We start from the raw sequence: 21990 nt of genomic DNA, 5'->3' as shown, positions 1-21990 counted from the left end.
TTTAGTCACCAGATACCCCAAAAACTTCCCTCCTTTGGCCCCGAACAAGCATTTCAGAGGATTCAGCTTTACACCATATTGCCTTAGAGTCCCGCAGGTTTCCTCTACATCTCTTATGAGATTGGACGCCAGGGGGGACTTGATTAGGATGTCATCAACATAGACTTCGATGTTCCACCCAATCTGACTTCGAAAGACTTTGTTCATCATCCTTTGGTAGGTAGCCCCAGCATTTCTGAGTCCAAATGGTATGACCGTATAGCAGAAAGTACCGTCAGCCGTTATGAAGTTAACTTTCTCCTGATCCTCCCTGGCCAAGGATATCTGATGATATCCTTGATAAGCGTCCATCATGCATATCCTCTCACAGCCAACAGTTAAATCCACCACCTGATCGATCCGCGGGAGAGGATAACAGTCTTTGGGGGTGGCTTTGTTGAGGTCGCGAAAGTCTATGCACACCCTCCACTTGTTGTTAGGCTTTTTTACCAATACAACGTTAGAAAGCCAGGACGGGAACTGCACCTCTCGAACATGTCCTGCCTTCCTGAGCTGATCCACTTCAGCTCGGATAATTTTATTCTGGTCGGCAGAGAAGTTTCTCTTCTTCTGCTTGACTGGCTTGGCTTCGGGCATTAAATGCAGCTTGTGCTCGGCTACCTCTGGTTTGACTCCGGGCAGCTCTTCCGGTGACCAAGCAAAAACGTCCTTATTACGGCTCAGACACTGTATCAGCTCCGACCTAAGCTCCGGCGGTAAGTCGCTGGCAATGCGAGTGATGCTCTCTGCTCTGTCAGGGTGCAACTGAATCTCTTCCCAAGGGATAGGCTCCTCGGCAATAGGCAGAGACTCCTCTTGGATAGCGTGTACACCACCATCCTGTGTCCTCCGGCTTTTGCGCGCCTCCACCCGGACCATATCAATGTAGCAGCTGCGAGACACCTTCTGCTCTCCCCTTGACTTCCCCAACCCGCTCGCCGACCGGAAACTTGATCTTCTGGTGAAAAGTGGAGACAGCAGCCCGGAACTCATGCAGAGCTGGTCTTCCCAGGATGACGTTGTAGGAGGAAGGCGAATCCACCACTATAAAGGTGCTCCTCCGGGTGCGCACCAGTGGCTCAGTACCCATAGAGATGGCCAGCTTGATCTGACCCATGGGCTTGACTTCGTTGCCTGTGAACCCGTACAAAAAATTGGTTACGGGTTGGAGCTCAGCGGCATCAATCTGCATCTCCTCGAACGCAGCTCTAAACAAAATGTTGACCGAGCTCCCGGTATCCACAAAGGCCCGAGCCACTCGGCTATTAGCAATAACGGCCTTGATTATGAGAGCGTCGTCGTGGGACAGTTCCAGACCCTCCAAGTCTTGGGGCCCAAAGCTAATAACAGGGTCGAACGCCTGCTCGTGGCTGCATCCCACTGCTCCCACATATAACTGCCGACCATGTGACTTACGGGCTCGGCCTGAGTCCCCGTCAGTGGGCCCTCCTGAAATCATGCCGATTTCTCGCACAGCAGCGTTGCCCCGGTTTTCCAGCTCCCCGGCATCTCTTCGATCTTCCCCGGGACCGGCTTGGTTAGAAGGACCGGCTAGGTCGGGTCGGGTCTGACGAGCACGTCCAGCCGCGGCCCGTTCTTCCTCCATTCTCTGTATTTGGGGCGCTAACTCCGGGGAGCACCTGCTCGGCAGCTCGCCTGGAATCACGAGCGAATTGGAAGCAGTTACTGAGATCATGCGTCCTGGACCGATGATATGTGCAATATGGTGCTCCCCTTGGTCCAGGCCTGGGCGCGTGTATGGCAGCAACTCGTGGGGCTGGTCTGACTCCCTGAGCGGGCTGAGGGGCAGGCCTGGGTTGAACGCGCTGAAAAGGCTGAGCTGGTTGGGGTGCTCTCCTTTCAGGTCGGTTGCCAGGAGCCGCCGTCTTTTCGGCCTTCCTCCTAGCGGCCTGAGCTTCCTCCACCTTGATGTAGCAAGAAGCTTTCTCCACCATATCGTCAAAACTCCGGGCGGGGTTTTTGATGAGGTCCCTGAAGAATTCCCTTCTCGCAATCCGTGGGAGAAGGCGCTCATCAATATTTCTGAGGTGGCGGAGGGGACGTCATTGGCCACCTGACTGAACCGGTTGATGTAGCTTCGCAGAGGCTCGGTCGGCTCCTGTTTAAGAGCGAAAAGGCAATGGTCGATTTTTTGATACTTACGACTACTGGCGAAACGACGTAGGAAGGCCATTTAGAAATCCATGAAGCGGTTGATGGACTCTGGGGACAATCCATCGAACCACTTCTGCGCCGACCCTGATAGGGTATATAGGAAGACTCGGCATTTGACGGCATCGCTGTATTGATACAACATAGCCGCGTTCTTGAACTTCCGCAGATGCTCTTCCGGGTCCTTGCTCCCATCATATTCTCTAATGTTTGGGGCTCGATAACCCCTTGGCAGGCTTTCCCTCAAGATCTGAGCCGAGAAGGGTACCTTATCAGCCGGATCTTTAGGCAGATCTCTGGCAGAGATTATAGCCTTCCCCTTTCCTGAATCCCGGGGTGGATGTAAAGAGCTCTCCGCCACCGACGCCGGCGGCTCTTCTTTTTTCGGACTATGCTCTCGAGGTCCAGATCGATGATAGTTGCGGCGAGGCTCTCGGAATGAAGTACGAGGGAGTTCTTCCGGTTGCTTTCTCTTTGAGCTCCTGTCAGAAACAGGAGCTGGTTCTTTAGACGCTTCAGGTGCTAGGCGAGGTCGTGAAACCGTGCCTTGTTTTTCAGAGGCGACTCGCTTTCTGACCTCCTTGAAGAGCTCGTACTCCCCCGCGGTCATGGTAACGTTAATCCTCCTGCTGGAGCTTCGACCAGAGTCCTCCATCTTCACGCTTCGGATCAGGTTGTTGTGTTTCCCACAGACGGCGCCAAATTTGATCCTGTCCGAAAGTTGAGTCGGACGAAGGCTGGTCGCGACGGCCTGGTTGTTGACGGAAAGTCGTGGGTGATTCGGCTCCCACGAGCGGCTGACGATGCTGCAGGATCCTGCACACACTCAGACGATCTCCCTCCTCACGTTAGAGACCAGAACCCAGGGAAAAAGTTCCTGGATCAGGCCTTCCGACACTCAAGTCAGGTCCTTTTTTCCCAGAAAAAGCAGAGAACCGAAAAAAATGACTGAAAATGAAAAGTTGTGGAAAAAGTGACGAGAAAGCGTACCCGCGTACGAGGAATCCCTTCCTTTTTATGCACCCGCCTTGCTTCCAGAACCTGCAACCCTGTCTGAAAACGTTAGACGTTGGGCTTTGTCGTATATCCCGGACACCCGTCGTGCTGCTATTGGTCGTGAAGACATCTTCTTCTTTAGGAACCTCCGCCTTTACACATGGGTTTTATCTTGTAGCGAAGGACATCTGTCAGGCTACTATTGGTTATGTGGGCATCTTTTCGTTTAGGAACCTCCGCCTTTGCACATCTCACTGGTATGTAATGATTACCCCTGACGGACAATTGTGATCCTCCGACTCCTGCACAGCTTAGCTCATCCATTTATCGCGGTCTGCATCTACCTCACACCCCTTGACCAGGTCCCGCCTCTAAGCGTTACTTGTCAGTCGGACTAACCCTAAACAGCCCTGTCGGTCACGGTTTGTACTCTGTACCCTGTATTTCCTGGCGCTCGACCATAAGCCTGTAGATCGGGTTGTCTTTACATAGCTCTACCGCTTCCGACCTGTGATTTGTGACTTGCCCTTCCGGGCCTTCGAATCGCAGGCCTGTAGATCGAGCTGCCTCTACCCAGCTCTGCCGATCCCGACCCGTGAGTATTTGCTGACCCTCGACCGTAAGCCTGTAGATCGGGCTATCTTTACACAACTCTGATGCTTCCGATCTGTGATTTGTGACTTGCCCTTCCGGATCTTCGAATCGCAGGCCTGTAGATCGAGCTGCCTCTACCCAGCTCTGCCGATCCCGACCCGTGAGTATTTGCTGGCCCTCGACCGTAAGCCTATTGATCGGGCTATCTTTACACAGCTCTGACGCTTCCGATCTATGATTTGTGACTTGCCCTTCCGGGCCTTCGAATCGTAGGCCTGTAGATCGAGCTGCCTCTACCCAGCTCTGCCGATCCCGACCTGTGCCCGATGTTTCGCCTGTCGTCTCCCTTTGTCTTTCAACTACTTGCCCCTTTGATCGACAAGTTTGCCTGACCTCTGACTACCCCATATGCTTGCCTCTGACTGCCTAGTCAGCTTGACTATTGACTGCCGAGTCACCTTGACTATTGACCGCCACGTCCTCTTGACTTTTGACCGCTATATGGCCTTGACCCTTCTCACCCTTTTCTCTGGGGCCCCTCCATTGCCTACCGTATCACATTCCTTGAATTTTTTTTTCAATTTATAGTTCACTCGTCGAGAAAAGTTTGGCCTTCCAATGAGTCAGACAAACTCAATCATCGTTCATCCAATATGTTATCATTGACATTGAACGTTTGTTCTACAACAACTGTTGATACTCGGTAAACTAAAATTTTTGGGCAATCATAGAGAGAAAGGGAAAGCTTTGAGTCAAATGAGACCACCAGTTTAGGATATTAAAATCTGTTTTGCTATCTGCTATATTAAGATCAAAAGTATCCCTATGTACAACTGGGGATCCTTGTAGACATTTTATCCATTTTTTTAATGAAATATATATTTTTATAAATTTTAAATTAAAACTACTAGCATTTTATGTTTAAGAAATATTAGTTTATATTTTATACTTTATATTATATTCTTTATAAATATCATATAAATATTTTTTAATATTATATACAATATTATTAGAAAAAGATTTAACTGTCGTAATAAAACTTAATATTTCTTATAAAATTTTATAATTTATATTTCCAGTCTAAATCAATGCAACTAAATAAATTTTAGAAATATAAAAAAAATATTTTTTCTAATTCATTTTCATTGCTAATATAAAAGAAGATAAAAATTTATTGGTACTATTTTAATATAAAATTAATACTATATTAAAAAAATTTCTAAAATTAAATGAGAAGGAGGATATTAAAATTAAAAAACTGTTCGAGTCATTAAATATTTTTAAAATTTTATAAATACTATAATAAATATTCGATTGTGAAACTAAATCATATCAATATCATTAATATTTTATATAAAAAATAAATGTAATAATTCTCTCTACTAAAATGAATCTTGTAACAATTAATAGATTGAATTACAACATATTAGACACCAAGTAGAAATTTTTTTAAATCTCATTCTATTATTTTTATAAAATTTACCTCATTATTTCATTATAAAGAAATGTGACCATAAATAAAAAATAATAGTTCTAATTAGTTTAATATGATTTTTTTAAATTTTCAATTCATCTTTAACATATAAATTTAAAACATGATATACACAATGAATATGAAAAAATAAACCACTAATAATAGGTTACATATAAATTTTAGTTCTTCGATACTAGAAGTATTAGAATTAACATTATCAAATAATATTGAAAAAAAATTATGAATTAATTCATATTTATCTAAAATTAAATATAATAATGAGATGTTGTGAGTACTATATGATAACAATATTTTTTTGGATATTCCAATAGTTATCGATCCAGTGACAAGTTACACTCACATACGAATGTTTTTGCCAATGATCACTCTAAATATCATTACATAAAAAAAATTTATTATTTAATTACTAAATTCATCAATTCAATATTTTTTTCCTTATTTTGTGAATTTTTAATTTTAAGTATACTTCTAGGAATATTACAAAAATCTTCAAAAGTACATTTTATCTAAAACTAAATAAAAGATATTATACAGAAACAATTCTAGAAAATCAAGATAATTGTACTTGAGAATGACCAATTTTATATTTTATCGAGTACTTCACTTTGACATGTTGTTTCAATAATTCAAGTCATCATCGACTTAGAATTTGTAGGAAACATTGCGGTGCTTATATTTTATACGCAATTTTCTCGACAGAAAAATAATCTTCTCAAAATATTTAATAAAAATAGAAGATTTTAAAGAAGAATTTACCAAACTTTAAAAATAATTGTATTGATATTTTCTTATGTTTCAAATGTCATATTCAAAAGTTATACGATTTTATTATAGGTGGATTAAATGTTGATCTTATTCGAATTTACTATTTCTTTGTCCCTATGAGATTGAGATAATGAACCTCCTTATCCTTAGCCTCCTTCCACTATAGTCAGAACTCAGAAATAGAAGTCAAAAGTATATAAAATTAGAGTCAAAAGAACATAGAAATTATAGAATTAAAAATAAGAAAAGAGAAAATGAGAATGGAAACAGTGAAATAAATTTTCTTTTTATAAAGTTTAGAGAATAATAGATACTATATTATATATTTAAAATGATTAAATGATCACCACGGTTGAAAAAAAAAAAATCCATCTCATTCATCCCGAATTGTTAGAACTGCCAATTAATTGACGGTTCCACCCATCAAAATCGTTGATTAACTGACAATTCCAAGGATCATAACTAAAAGAAAAAATAAAAAAAACAAACCTGGAACAAACAATTATTTTGGACTGCAATCGTAATCAACCTAGAATTGGGTCAACAAGTATCCAATCCATTGACCCGATTACGGATCCGAACTGGTCCAGTTCAGACCCAGCTTGTGGTCGGATCTGAGTAAGATATAAGAGAATTTAATTCAACATTCTTACACTAAAAACGCACACCAAGCTTTTGTTACTCCTTAATCAATGTGAATCATGTCCTCTTGGATGGATCTAGTGATTAGCGCATGAGATATTACCATCATGAGATTTGGGATCCAAATCTCGACAAAGCCAAAGTAAATGACTCCTTTATGTACTAGTCACTATTCCAAAAGCTAATAATCATCCGTGATTTACCTCCTCCGTATTGATTCTGAGATGGATTAACGGGAACGCTGAGAGCGAACGTATTCATCTTTTGCCATCTTGATCAGTGTAAATCATACCAAACTTATTTGATCTATAAATTAAATTAAATTGTTTAAATTTGATTCAATTGTTTTTTCTATTTAACCCCAAAAGACCGATTAATAATTGTTGTGGATGAACTTTTGCTCGTGAAAAGAGTATGGATGATCTTGATGAACTTTGGCTCATTAAGCCATTAATTAGGACAAAAGCTTTCTAGTGTCAACTTGATTTTCCAAATTATATTAGTCGAGTAGAGCCAAGCTGTTCAAACCTGCATCAAATTGTTGAAAAGAAATCACGCAATGAAAGGGTTTGGAATTTGGAAGTGCGAGTTCGTCCAATCTTCTCATCCATCAAAGAAGTTGAAGACTAATAGAATGTGCAAATTAATCTATGGCTAAATCTGAAGCTTTAGTGTATAAACCGTCGAGTGGAAATGCGAAAACCAGAACGAAATCATTCAGACTATGCGCTCAAGCTCTCTGGCATAACTTAATGTCTGGTTGATAAGTTGCAGTGCTGGTATTTCCTTGCAAGGTTGAGATTCTTTAGCCCTCCGAAAGAAAACACAACAATCCTTGATTTCCCATTCCGGGTGTTCCTGCATGTATCAAATCATAGAACAGATAAACTTCCACTATAACACCGAATGGACATGTTTTCAAGATGTCAAGAGTGGGGAAACTTCGAGTGAGCTCAATGTACCATACAGGAGACTTGTAGGGATGACATTGGAGAAGTCAGCTACCTAAACTATGTTTATTATGTGCAATACCTAGATGCAGTTACTTTTCAGAAAATATGATCGAGGTTGACTAGATGACTATTTTAAAGGAGGCAAAATAGCCGACTCTAAATAGTAGGAATTAACATGACTTGTGATTTTGTTGTTGCTGTTGTAAAGTGAAAAGAAAGTTTAGACACCCGTATGGATTTTATCTGAAGTGAGGAAGTAACACTGCATTAAGAGAACGAAGAGTGACACTAATAGCTCATTAGCATGCTAGCTTTACTGCATAACTGCCAGAATCATTTAGCATAGAAAACCACAGGGAAAAAAATGTAGCCTATATAGAACGACGAGTTGAAAAACATCAGTGTCAGACCTCATTCAACTTTTCTTTTCCAAATAAAATTTATAGGTAGTAAAGGTGATGGGAAAAAAAAACTGACACCATCTTCAAAAGAAAACAAAGAGAGGTTATACACTTATACTGGTTGCTTGCTAAACTACAGCAAAGATATTCCAGCAGTAAAATAAATTAAGTACCTCTGAGATATAATCCAAAAGCTCTTGGTCAGAAGAAAACATCAGAATCTTTTTGGCATCAGTAATGGACAAATAACCATAAGCCTTTTCGCTGCACCCAGAAATCTCATCTCTGAAAATATTAGGGACTGTGAACTCACTTAAAAGAACCTTACATAATTTGAGTATAGAAGAAAGATATTGTATTTTACCTGACTGTCTTTGCAAGAAGATCCATGAAATAAACATAAGTATCATGCGGCACAGACTGCCTTGCACTCAATACACGATTATAAGCACCTTCCATGAAAGATTGTTCCAGCTCCACAGCATGCTTGATGCAAGGGTTCTCCAAAGCATTTTGCAGAAGTAGTTCTAATTCATTGTGAAATTCTGCTATTCTATTTTGCACAAGTAGCCTTAGAAGGTTCAGACCTAAGATTGGGTACTGCTGGGGTGACGGTGGTATCATACCATTGTTCGAAAGAAAAGAAGAGAAGAGAAAAGTCAACAAAGCAAAGAAGAATTAAAAAAACAATGATATTGTTAAAATCTAAGAACCCCTTGGTAGGATAACCATAGACATTGCAGGTAGACATGCACCAACCGATAAAATTCAAATCTAGAATACTAGGGTGATCTGAACAATGCTCGGAGAATAATGCATTGAGAAACAGTAAATTTTTGGGCAATCATTTCAAAACTGTGATGTTCCACCACCTTTTTTCTGTCAAATTCTATTATAAAAGCAAGAAAACAATATGATTAGAAATTAGAACAGTTTTATTTTCTTTTCTTTTCTTTTCTTTCCATGTTATTATACTCAAAGACAAACCCGAGCAGATATCAATAAATTTAACACATTGTAGTTACGCATATTGTGTCAAAGTACCTAAACAATTATCAAATCAATTGACAGGCGTGAATATCATATATGCCACAGGCGGTCTTCAATTCATAGTGGGGACTTAAATTCCATGCACTGATGCACAATATTATCCGCATTGAATAGATAAATAAATTATTAAATATTTAGCTACAATTTGGTGCCAAATTTAATGTATCAGCACGACAAGTTTGTTAACCCTCTCAATTTTTTTTAAAATATTAAAATAAGTATTTCTGTATGTTTCTTTCGAAAGAAAGATAGTAATAGAGTATTACACACTGATTAGGAGAAATTAGTAATAGGGTGAAGGCCAATTAATCAGCAATACTTTCCGTCCAATTTTAATGTCATCGCCAGAAGTTTGGTAATCAAGACAAAGAAGTAGCACAATTAAAATAACTGCTCATGTATATTCTTTATTTTGATCCACAAAAGTAGATATTAATTTGGAAATCTTGTATCTGGATGACTGATTACAAACTAATAAGGAATAGTTGCAATTGGGGTAAACCTAAGTCATAATTGAGCTAAATAGGGCTGAATCATTGGATGTGCAACTAACCCGACTACCCAAGATGTATAGAGGCTGGTTTTATGGTAATTAGGGCTCCACTTGGGTTTGATTGGTTGTTGGTCCCTTTCCTAGCTGGACAAGTGCGCATAAGCAGTATTTGTCGTAGGTGTGAATTAGCTTTGAATCAAACTAAATTTAGATATTCCAGTTGAACCAAGATTGAACTAGGTGAACTGAACAAGTTGGGTTCATGGGAGTCAAGTGGGTTTACTAAAGTTATTTTGATTTCCATACTCGCTCTTCTCCTCCACAACAATGGCACATAATGCCCTCTACCGAACAACAAACACCACATCTCCTTAGATGCTGATCACTGCAAATACACCGTCAGCAACGCCTTCCAATGCTAGCTCCATCACTGCTGCCCTTACAATCCACCACTAGAGTAGATGAGGTATAGAGCTTGTCTTTCTCCTCCATCTTGCATCGTCATTGCTTGCTGGAATCATGTGTAAGTATCCCACGGTGATTTTAATGTGATAAACCAAGTCAAATTAGGTCATGTTATGTTTTGATGTCCTGTGTCTAGTGTGCAGGAACTTAAGAGCACAAAAGATTGATTGAAAGACGCAACTAGCAAGAAGGACGATACGAGAGAGAGTCGACGTGCTCGGTGCATCCGAGGGACAAGGTGCTGCGAAAGAGTACACTGGCGGATGAGAAGAAAACGCGCGGCGGATTCGAGGGACGAGAAGCCAGAGTGAAAAGTTGCTTGAGAAGGCTGGAAAATGGGTTCGGGTGAGCCCTATTCCGGATGGCCAAAATCACCCAAGCGAGCGGAGCCGGAGCGGAAGCCAGATGAAAAGTCAACCTGCTGTTCACTGTAGTCTGGGTGCCTGGAGTGATTCCAGGCACCCGGAGTCCGGGTGCCCAGATTGCCCAGACCACTTCGAGTGCCGAGGGTGCCCAGCACCCTCGACTCCGGATCAGGATTAACAGGGTGTAGGCGCCCAAAGCGGGTCCAAATGCCCGGACCAGAAAGTTTATCGAGACGCCACCTGTTGCAATCCAATGAGATGCAAATAAAGTTCAATCCACATCCAGGCGCCTGGAACCTTCAAGGCGCCCCGAACAGAGCTATAAATGTGCAGCCATGATCCGAATAGCTAAACAGAACACTTGTAAACGATCTACTTTCAGTTTGGCTTTGTAATTCGGTGCTTTAACTTCTGTAAGAGGCTTCTCCGCCTAATAGAGACTTTAGTGAGCTTTCAACGTCTTAGATTAACAATCTCCTGATTACAAACCAAGTAAAAGATCTGTCTCTTCCTTTTTAATTAGCTTCTTAATTCTATTTATGCAAGTATTTATTAAATTAGCTTGAAAAGTCGAGAAAGGTTTGCATTTTTATTTGCAGGACAATTCACCCTCCTCTTGCCAGCCGCCAGGGGACCAACAATATGTTCCTTGCACCAATGCCATCATCGCCTCTCATGCAGTAGATGGGCAATGGCCATTCCACTGAAAGGCCAATGGCACGCAAAGATCAGTGCAAGAAGAACAGAAAAAAAAATGAAAAGGGTGAAGACGAAACTAATCCAAGAAGCAACACAGCCTGAACAAGTGATCAAATGATGTGAGGTCTACTTCTCTGATAGTTGAGATGGGGGAGATGGTTCTCTGAGGCCATCCCCAGAACCAGTAACACAAAGCACGTCACTTGTCTTGTTTGTCTGGATGCGTGCGTGGAGAACCAATTACGGTGTGCACATGGCAGAACCCATCAGATGGGGTTTTACAGATCAAACAAGTGAGCAACTGCAGAATATCAGCTATGCAAACACCCACTTCTACAATATATGAATTGTCATTCTTTTTCAAATTCCAAACAATTGAATTGAATCAAAATTCTAAACACAGAGAGCTATGCCAACTATAGGCTTTATTACAATAATAAAGAAATCCATGGTAAATAAGCCTTGAGCATAACATACATCACTAATCCATCTAAATTTTCACCAACAGGCATGACAAAATTACAACCCCACTTTAACAGACTATCATCCAGTTGATTTAAATAATGTTTAACTAAAAATTATACAGTCCACAAAAACTAGTAAACTTCAAACAGGATAGGAGAATTGAGAACATTTCTTGAACTTTTTTGAGGTTCAGTAAACATAATGTAAGAAAAAATTTGATAGAACATACCAGGTATCAGTATAGTAAGGTTTGAGTTGAAAGAAATCTCTTTCGAAGGCATCTTGATCTTCAGTTTTCACACTCAGAACAACAGCATGTTCGTATATCTCTCCTGAAATCTCACTACCAATGGCAACCATTATTATTATACTGGATAACAGCAGTTTGTTTCAGGTCAAAAGGTTATACAACTCAGCATACAGGAAAATATACTAAGAAAAAGAAACATAAAGAAAGAAGTGATGAAAGAAGAACAAACAACATAACTTGCAAAATGGAAAAAAAAAACTATCACGCCATCAATGCTAAAGAAACAAATTGGCAATTTGACTATATGTATACGACACAGTGAATTAAGAAGATTATCAACGAAACTTTGGGAAAAAGTATTTCTGAACAATTCCATTGGTATAATAAAAATCATAACACTCAGAAAGATTAATTGATTGATAAGTTCTTCAACTAACTTGGATGCATCAATTCATGTAGATTGTGCAATCAAAAGGGGCAAAATGATGTCGGTTATATCTGAATCCCATATTCCATAGCTCTCATTTTATACCTAATCTCCAACTTCACGGAGTTAAGAAGACTAAAGAGTTTTCATCATAGATCTGCATCTATGTCTATACCAGTAGAACAAATTAACAATAACAACATCGTTAGCCTTTAATTGAGTAATATATGACCCAAAAAAAATAGAACTAGCTGTCATTTCTTTAATTTAGCTTACAAGTAATTGGACTCAGGTTAAGGAAAGTAACAATTTGCAGAAAAACAATACCAACTGTTATGCAGCGTAACTAAAGTGGACTACTTAGTTAAGAACGGAAAATTTGAGTATGGTACTACTGCATGTAGTCTCAAATGTCAGTTGTCACAACATTTTGCAAAGTTAGTGCCTAACAGCATCAGCAACATGGATCAGCATGTACATTCTAATAGTCTCCTAATACCTAACTGAAGTTTATTTACAATTCTTAAACATGCTATTATGTCCTAAGCTAATTCCCAATGATAAAACTGTATAGCATAGATCAGCGTGCTCCACATAAGTGTATTGTAAATCAACACACTCCACATAAGTGTATCTAAGGTTTAAACTCTCGACCCGTGCCAAGGTTTCAATCCAAAACCGAAACAATACGGTTTCGGTATTGTATCATACTATATTGTGTATAATTTAGAAATAAGTTGTATATTGATCTTATATAAGTTCTCCATTATTGAACAACTTAATATTATTAGAAAAACTAATTAAATATAATTTTCTTTAAAGAAAATTGATTTATCAATAACTCGAATTAAAATTGATAAATCAAAATATATAACCTTCCTAATAAGTGGTGTGAATCAAATGGAGGCATTAGTTCTTGTAACATTTTATTTAGGTCAACTCTATAGTTCTCTAACTTCTAAATTAAATAATCATAATTATATAATTAATACAAAGATACTATTTTATATATAATAATTATATAAATTAACTATTTATTCATTTAATTAATTATTAATTTAAATAATATATATTCAAAATGGCAAAAAATATTAGAATATCAATTAAACATTAAAATAGTAAAAAAGTACAAAATAATTTTTAAAATAGCAGAATATAAATTTGATTTTTTTTTTTATTTTAAAATTTCTTTTTAAGAATTTTTTTAAAAAATTGATTAGAATTTTTTAAAATTTTTAAATAAAATAAAAAAAAAACGATTTCAGAATATTAATTAATAAAATTTATTATTATTTTTAAAATTTTAAATATATTTTTATATTTTATTGTGATAATTTAATTAGGGTTTGCGAAAGCCTCTTCGAAATATCACACTTGGTAATTGTTTAAATTATTTAAAACTCAATATTAAACATTGCACAAGAACCCTAAATGTGTACGCACGATGGATGCGGCGCCCGCATTGCCCCACTGCGCCCGCATCACCCCGCGGAGCTCACATTGCCCTACGCGTCCCGCGGCCCCGCAGTGCCCGTGTCGCCTAGCGGCCCCCGCGTCGCCCTGCGACCCCCGCGGTGCTTGCGGCACTTCCGGCGGTGCCGGAGGAGTCCTACGACGCCTCTAGAGGCACTGGAGGCGTCCTGTGACGCCAGAAGCATCGCTGGACACTTTCAATGTCACTAGAAGCATTCCTCGACACTTTTGGTGCCGCCAGAAGAGTCCGGCGAAGCCTCCGGGATGTGTGACAAGCTCGAAACTGCCGCGCTTGCGGTGCCAGTTTTGCTCCCAGTCAAAACGATAAAAATCGTCCGTGCTGCACGATACAGAACGAAATTTCAATTGCTGAGTGTATCTAAAAAAACTATAACTCATATTGTATCATAGATCAACATGTTCAACATAAGTGTATTGTAATTGCTGAATTACCACATGATTAATCATGAGAATATCAATAGATGAAAGAAATGTAGCTTTATGAGTGAAAGTGTATTACTTGCAATTGTCAACTCTTGGGCAGCATTTGGTGTTTTCTGAAACGAGGGCGGCAAGCTAGGAAACTTTGTCAACATAACCTGCAAAAGATCAAACATATTTAAGAAGATAAAGAGAGACAGCTAGAAAAGTTCATTATACCTAAACTAGCCTGTTTTCCATTCCACTCTGGAGCGCTACGATACAAACATCATGATCATGTCTGAACTTTAAAAGAGTAAACATTTAAGTCATATTATTTGAAAAAAAAAAAAAAGAAATGGAAAGGGCAAAGCACTATGCAATTTGATTCTTGAATATACACAATAAACCTCACTCTTGTCACCATCTCTTGTCCTCATATCTTCCACGTAGAAAATTACTTTAAGAACATGTAAAGCAATTTTTATCTTTAATTCAACATTCATATTCTTACTGTCATGGATTTTGCCTTTCATAGCATGCACATTATCAGGGTAATATTTGAACTAAGAAAACCCAGTCCAGATATATTGCATTAGTATAGTTATAAATGCTTATTCCTAAATATAACCAATTAATAAGCATGCAGTGGTACACCATATTTGCAATGAACTTCTCTATCATACACTATACATGGCACAGAGATCCAGATAACTACCCTCATCTGGTTCTCTCTATCTCTCTTTAGAAGATAATTCATATAAATTGAAGCAATTTCAAGTAGCCTTTTTTACTTGCTGGCTTTACATATATGGAAAAATGAATCTTCCACAATAAGCAAAACAAACTACATCTTAGTTCCACCTAGTTCATTCCAATGATTTTAACAAATCTCATTTTTATTCAAATGAAAAACTTGGCAAAAGGGTCCGAATTCTAAATTCGGATATTGTGTTTCTACATCCCTATGTGCAGTGAAAATTTAAAATGTTATTTTATGATTTAACAGTTAAATCAAAGGAGTGTTCGTATGGTTTTTAAAACAAATGTAAGCATGATCTTTATCTAAGCATGCATTACAATCTAACCGTTTAAGTAAAATCCTAAAATCATAACAAAGATAAACTATTATGTGATTTATTCATATAATGCTAATTTAATCATTTTATTTAGACATGCTAAATTATCTAAAATAAAAATATTAGATCATTTAAGTATAACCTAAATAAAACTATTAACATATGCATCAATATACATATGAATCAAAGTACAAGCGAAAAACATACCTTCCAAACAACCTGTGTTTGGGGATGGCTCCAACTATTCCGCGGTTTTAGCGGAATAAATCTTTGTTGATTGTCATGAGCTCATACTTCTTCCATCTAATCCGATCCACGATTGGAGTCCCCTTTCCAACACTTGATCACATTAGAAATCAAGTGTCATTTTTTATCGAGACGTTCGAAATGTCTTCCTCGAAGATGAGGAAGGGGCTGCCCAATTACCCCTTCACAAGGGGTTGTCTAATAGCCCTCAACAAGGGGCTACGCCTTCCAAAATTCTGCAAAAAGGTGGGCTGCAACAATCCTTCTTGGAGAAGGAAAAACTAGCGACAAGGAGATGATTCTCTTTCGATGGAAGAGAGGGAGAAGATCTCTATCTTCTTCCTTTGAGAGGGGTTGCCGAAATTGGTGATGGCTGCTGAAATTCTCCAATGAGAGGAAAAATGACTGTCCGATTTTTCCAAGGAGCAAGAGAGGAACCAGCTGCCAAAATTCTCCTATGAGAAAGAGACGAAGTAGCAATTCTCCAAGGAGAAGCCGAACAAAATGTGGCTACCGAATTCAATTCTCCAAGGAAGAAAGAAGTGACTGCCGAATTCTCAAAGAAAAATAGCTGTGTCAATTCTCCAATGAGAAGCCGAACCAATGTGGCTCTATGTAATCATCATGGAGGAGTGGAGTTAATGGTTTCCATCATCTCCAACAAAACGTGGTATATGTGGAGGAGAGAACGTGGTGGATAGGGAGAAAAAGAAAATTAATTTTTCTTTTCTTTTCTTGATCTCATGTCACGTTGAAATGAAATCCCCTTTTTTCCTTTTTTTTTTTAATTTCATAATACAATATTTAATGTAATTACATTTCCTCTTGGGCTTGAGCTTTCAAGGCTCATTGTCTTTTCTATCTTTGTCTATTGAATTTTTAGAACTTTTCTAGAACCCAATAATGCGAGTCCAGTGTAATCATATCAACGATCCAATATTATTGACGCGGAAAACACAGTTGTTCGCTATTACAATAATATAAATCTAATTTGTAGACTTTGTGTGGAACTCTTCCACTCTCCTTATTTCCATTGACTGTAAATCACTCATCAATTACATTTGATCATATCAAACTTTATTTGTCAATACATTGTTTAATCGCATCAAACTTATTCGCCAAATTCAACTACTTGAATTTGACTTTCTCAACAGGAAATAGAAAACCAATACTTGTGACCCTCAATAGTTCAGGGATACAGCTAATTATGGGTTCACAACTCTTTACGATTCAGGACTATAATCGTCCTTTATTCGGGCATATTCTTAATAGTCTCATCCTATGATCAACTTCTTAATTATATGACATTATAACTAATTTTGATTAACATCTAACGAATCATGGTAAGAGTGTCTAGCAGCATTGCCCCATGATTCCCTAGGTATCATTGAATAGTGTTTGCAAGAATCAGTCGATTATGGTTAACGTACAGTCCGGTCCTTTCATCTCATATATCCAGATCGAACATTGAGGGTTGTATATTGATTTGACAACTATGTGATATATCTTGTAGTGATATAGCATGTGTAACTAGAAAACTCATTTCCTAAAACACATCTTTCAGCTCTGATAAGAGACTTCATACATTATAAAACAATATATTACATAGGATATCCACACCCATGGGTGTGTGGTGAATCCCCAATTGTTACAGATTTGAAACACAACTTTGGAGCCCTAGGTCAATGAGATTCCACATTTTACAAATTTTAAGTTACATGAACAAGGAGACAAATTCACCAGAAACAACCAAAAAATAGGAGCCAAGCACAGTCTGATATTGTTGTTGTGTAATATTTTGAACAATCAGGACTTTCTAAACTAAATATGCACGTCAATTCTAATGTCAGGAAATATCACAAAAGCATCTCTTATCAAGCATATCAATGGAGAGAAGTGCATTTCTTTTCACTTTCATTCTACTGTTCCGGACATTACTAAAAACCAGAGTTGTGCAATCCACGCCAATCTCTCAAGGTTCTAAAAAATAACGCTCTGAATTTCAACTGGGATGCAAAACCGTCCCTAACGTTGAAGCAGGCTATATTTCTGCCATGCTCCAGCCAAACCCTAAAAGCAATTAAAAAGGGTAAACTTTTAACTTAAATCAACTCAAGAAGGAATATACGTTGCGATTAACTGCCCTAACAATCCAGGGATATGGAAAGCATTTCTCGGCACCGGTCGTTTAAATCTTTGAACGAATCGAGTACCTTCAGCTGGGACAGAAGATTGTTGCAGCTGCCGAAATCGCTCCTGACCAAGGCAGCCTTGAACCGCTCGAAGAGCTGCGTGACTTCTACCAATTGCGGATCCATCTCTTTCCCTCTCCGCTCCTCGTTCGACCGACTGACGCGATCTCAACCTGAACACACAATTAAAATGCCAACATCTTGCAATCGAAGGCGATCAAATCCAACCATCCAAGCTAAGGCCCGGCCCATTAGCGAGTTATTATTTATTTATTAACATTTTATTTTCTAAAAATAAACGATATATTACAGGTTTGCTTTTTAAAAAAATGAAATAAATCTAGCCCTCACAAATTATATGACGAAATTATTATAAATTATATTAAAATTTTATTATAAAATTGTTATTTATTTTTTACTGATTTTTAAGTTTTAAATGGTGTCTCATTTATTAAAATCGTGTCATTTGTAAATTGAGAATGTGCTAAATTTATTACCAACATTAAAAGATACGTATAGACTTAACAAAAGAAGGAAAGGCACCCAATGTGAACACGTAGACTGAAAGCCTGGTGCCATGTAAAATTAAAATAAAAAATAAAGGAAAGTCAGTCATGCTATAATTGTTAAAATCTTAAAAGCTTCTATCAAATTTAGTAATAATTCTTAAATGCGCCTTGTTGAATCAATATAAAAATTGGGATCCTAAGTCTAGAGAACCATACAAAATCCAAATCATTTATAATCCTATCAGGAGGTGCTTGATAGACGGATTTAGGATGCTCGAATGGAATGAAATCTGTTTCATTTCTATTCTTAATATTTAGTAGATGAGAATCGAAATCAAAATATGGATTTGATATCTCTAATTTCATAACTCACCCATCCCTAGGTTATCATTAAACTCATTCCTCCTTATTCGTTTGATTTTTTTTTGACGGCCCAGCCCCCTCCTCCGAACCATTTCTTATTTTCTTTTCTTCTCTTTTGCTTTTCGCGTTTCATCTCAGCGCCTTTCTTCCTAGCTCGTCGCCGTGTCACTGCTTCCTCGCTCGTCGGGCCACCCGCGACTGCATCCCCGGCTGTCACGCTGATCGCCGGTGCTTCTTCTTCCCCTACCCCACCCGTGATTCTTCTTCCCCGGCTGCCCATCCGCTCGCCCACCCCTCTTTTCCTCCTCCTCCTTGCTCGACCGCCATCACCTCTTCCTCTCGGGCACTCCTTGTAAGTTGTGACAAGCGATTTCTTTATGTGTACGCATCAATAAAATTAATTGTGTAACTTGTCGTATATAAAATGTGAATGTAATTTAATTATGTATGCATCAGTAAAATATGAACACGATCAAATGTAACTTGTCATAGTAAATTAACATGACATTAATTAACTGCTAAAACATAAACCCTAAAACATACACATTTTCTTTAATCATGTAAAAAATTAAAGTGGAGAGGTCATGCGAAGTCTATTCATCAGGTTTTGTTTAGATCAAGAGCTTGCTGCTTCCTAATCTACGATGATGGATCAATGTTTCACAGTACTTGCTTATTCCTAATGAATCAATGGCAAGAAGGTCTCTTTTCTTTATTTGATTGCTAATTGCCTTTGTGCAACATATCATTCCAACTAAATTTCTAAGGCATGATATTAAGGACAGTGGTGAACAAATTTAGACCAAGAATTATAAATACATAACCTAGTAAATTCTAATAATACAAAAAGTAAAGAACCCACAGAAGAAAAAGGAAAAATCATACAAACTATTTAATTATGGCCTAAATTTTACCACTTTTCTATACCTTAGTTTAACTTGAGCCACTGTTTAAATCCAATTTTCTATGTAGGAGACATAAGTCAACGAGGTTACATGTTTTTTATCTGAAATGTTGAACATTGTTATGATTTAGTTCCGTATTTATTCATGTATGCATGAGATATTTGATATTTATTCATGTATGATTTTGGTTCTGAATTATTAATGGTGACATTGGTTATATGATGTAGATAAACATGACATGACTACCATTAAACTATAGAAGACGTGGATTATTATGCACTTTGTGGAATATGTATGGAATGCTCATGGGTTGTTTGGTTGTCGGACTTTATCAAATTGCAATATTTGCATATCGTCGAAGTAGGATTCGTCAAATAAAAAGTAGGAAGGATAAATCGATTGCAAGTATGAAATGGATGTTCAACCTTACAAAAGAGAGTGATGAAATAAGTACTAGTGGTGGCAAAAGACGAATACGCTCGCCCCAGCGCCCCCGCTAACCCGTCCCAGGGCCAACACGGAGGAGGTAAATCACGGACAGCTACTAGCCTTTGGAATAGTGACTAGCACATAAGGGAAGCATTTATCTCAGCTTTGCCGAGATTCGAACCCCATATCTCATTGTGGCAATACCTCATGCGCTAGCCACTAGACCCATCCAAGGGGACGATGAAATAAGTACTAGTGAACTTTGAATGGATAGGAGAACATTCAGGATATTGTATGATATGGTTCAAGATGTTGAAGGTTTAAAAACCACAAAAAATGACACTATTGATGAAATTGTGACCTTATTTGTCTACGTGTTGGCACATCATAAAAAAATCGAACGATGAGTCTCCTTTTTAAACGAAGTCAGGAGACAGTGAGTCGTCATTTCAATCTATGTCTTCGAGCAATTTTACAACTGCATAGCATATTGCTCAAGAAACCTGAACCGATACGCGATGACTACGAAAAAGATAGATGGAAACCATTTAAGGTAAGCATTTTTTTAATCACCTATAGTTTAATTATATTTTTTATTTCAATATATAATTCTTATAATTACAAATTATTATAGGGTTGTTTAGGTACTTTAGACGGTACTTTTATCCAAGTGGCACCCTCTAAAGAAGAAAAACAACGTTATTGCACAAAAAAAGTCGGGATTGCAACAAAAGTGTTGGGAGTGTGTTGTCCACAAATGCAATTCATATATATTTTACCTGGGTGGGAAGGTTCTGCCCATGATAGTCAGGTACTTCGTGATGTCATCAGTAGATCATCTGGTCTTAAAGTCCCTCAAAGTAAATAACAAATACTTTTTATTTGAAGTTGGAATTATGACAAAATTTTAAATTTCCGGAATACTTGCATTTATTAACTAGTGTCCTTGGTTTAGACTGTTATTATTTGGCCGATGCTGGATATTGCAACTCAGATGGATTTTTGGCACCTTATCGAGGGCATAGGTATCACCTCAATGAATGGGAAGTTCATCGTCCTGAGACAACCGAAGAATATTTTAACATGAAGCACTCTAGAGCTAAGAATGTTATTGAGAAGTGTCTTGGATTGTTGAAGGGCCATTGGAAAATCTTAGCTTCCCCTTCATTTTTTTCCAATGCAAACCCAAGTTCGTATTATCATTGCATGTTGTTTGCTTCATAACTTGATCCGTAAATTCATGAGTCATGATCCTCAGGAGTGTATTCTTGATGAAGATGAACAAAGTGAAGATGATGATAGTGATCACGGGACTAAAACGGAATACATACATACAATTGCCCCAACTAATCGGTGGACTGCATTTAGGAATTATTTAGCACAACAAATGTTTAACAATTGGGAAAATGAAGTATTTGATATAAAATGACTTTCATTGTTGTGATGTTTGTTCTATTGTCTATGCAATTTTGTGAAAACTTTTATATGTACTCCTTATTTTGATGTTTGTTCTATTTGGTTTGTTGCCTATAAAAAAACTTTTAATGTTATTAACATTCTTTCAATCAGATTTGATATTCTTGTAATTTCATTGTTATAATATATGTCATATTATGTAGCATTCTTTCCCCTTCATATTATATTTTATGTGACTCTGATATGACCAGGATAGTAGGATGGAGAGTAATCCCGAGGAATCTGTGGGAAAGAATGTAGCACGAGGAAGAGGTAAAAACAAAGTTTTCTGGACGGAAGAGGAGAGTTGGGCATTAATAAGATGTTTGCAAGATATGACAATCGATTCTCTTTGGAAAACAGATGGAGGGTTCAAGAACAGCTACATGGTCGAGATAAGAAAGATTGTGATCCAAAAACTGCTACCTTTCACAAAATATATCAGTTACATTGAATCTAAGATCAAAACCTTAAAGAGGAAATTCCATGCTATCAATGAAATGTGCAGGCAAAGTGATTGTACTTGGAATGATGTCGAAAAGAAGATAGCTTATGAAGAAACATGGTATCTTAAATGGATTAAGGTATGTGTATTAGTCATTTTTTTTTCATGTTAAATTGATTGTTATGTTTTTTTTTTTTTGGATA

At 38.0% G+C, this 21990-nt stretch overlaps 1 protein-coding gene across 1 annotated transcript; it reads right to left on the bottom strand.

The window, feature by feature from the left end:
- Nucleotides 1-7292: 7292 nt before the first annotated feature.
- Nucleotides 7293-17878, bottom strand: LOC122038003 (26S proteasome non-ATPase regulatory subunit 8 homolog A-like). Its single transcript, XM_042597536.1, has 6 exons — nt 17703-17878; nt 14265-14343; nt 11827-11926; nt 8422-8688; nt 8231-8342; nt 7293-7561 (listed from the first exon to the last, which is right to left on the bottom strand). The coding sequence occupies exons 1-6, from the start codon at nt 17805-17807 to the stop codon at nt 7421-7423; spliced, it is 804 nt and encodes a 267-aa protein (XP_042453470.1). The 5' UTR covers nt 17808-17878; the 3' UTR covers nt 7293-7420.
- Between the last annotated feature and the right edge of the window lie 4112 nt (nt 17879-21990).

This window comes from Zingiber officinale, chromosome 1A (assembly GCF_018446385.1).
Source record: "Zingiber officinale cultivar Zhangliang chromosome 1A, Zo_v1.1, whole genome shotgun sequence".
NCBI classification, from domain to species: domain Eukaryota; kingdom Viridiplantae; phylum Streptophyta; class Magnoliopsida; order Zingiberales; family Zingiberaceae; genus Zingiber; species Zingiber officinale.
This window is presented reverse-complemented; position numbering and strand designations above follow the sequence as displayed.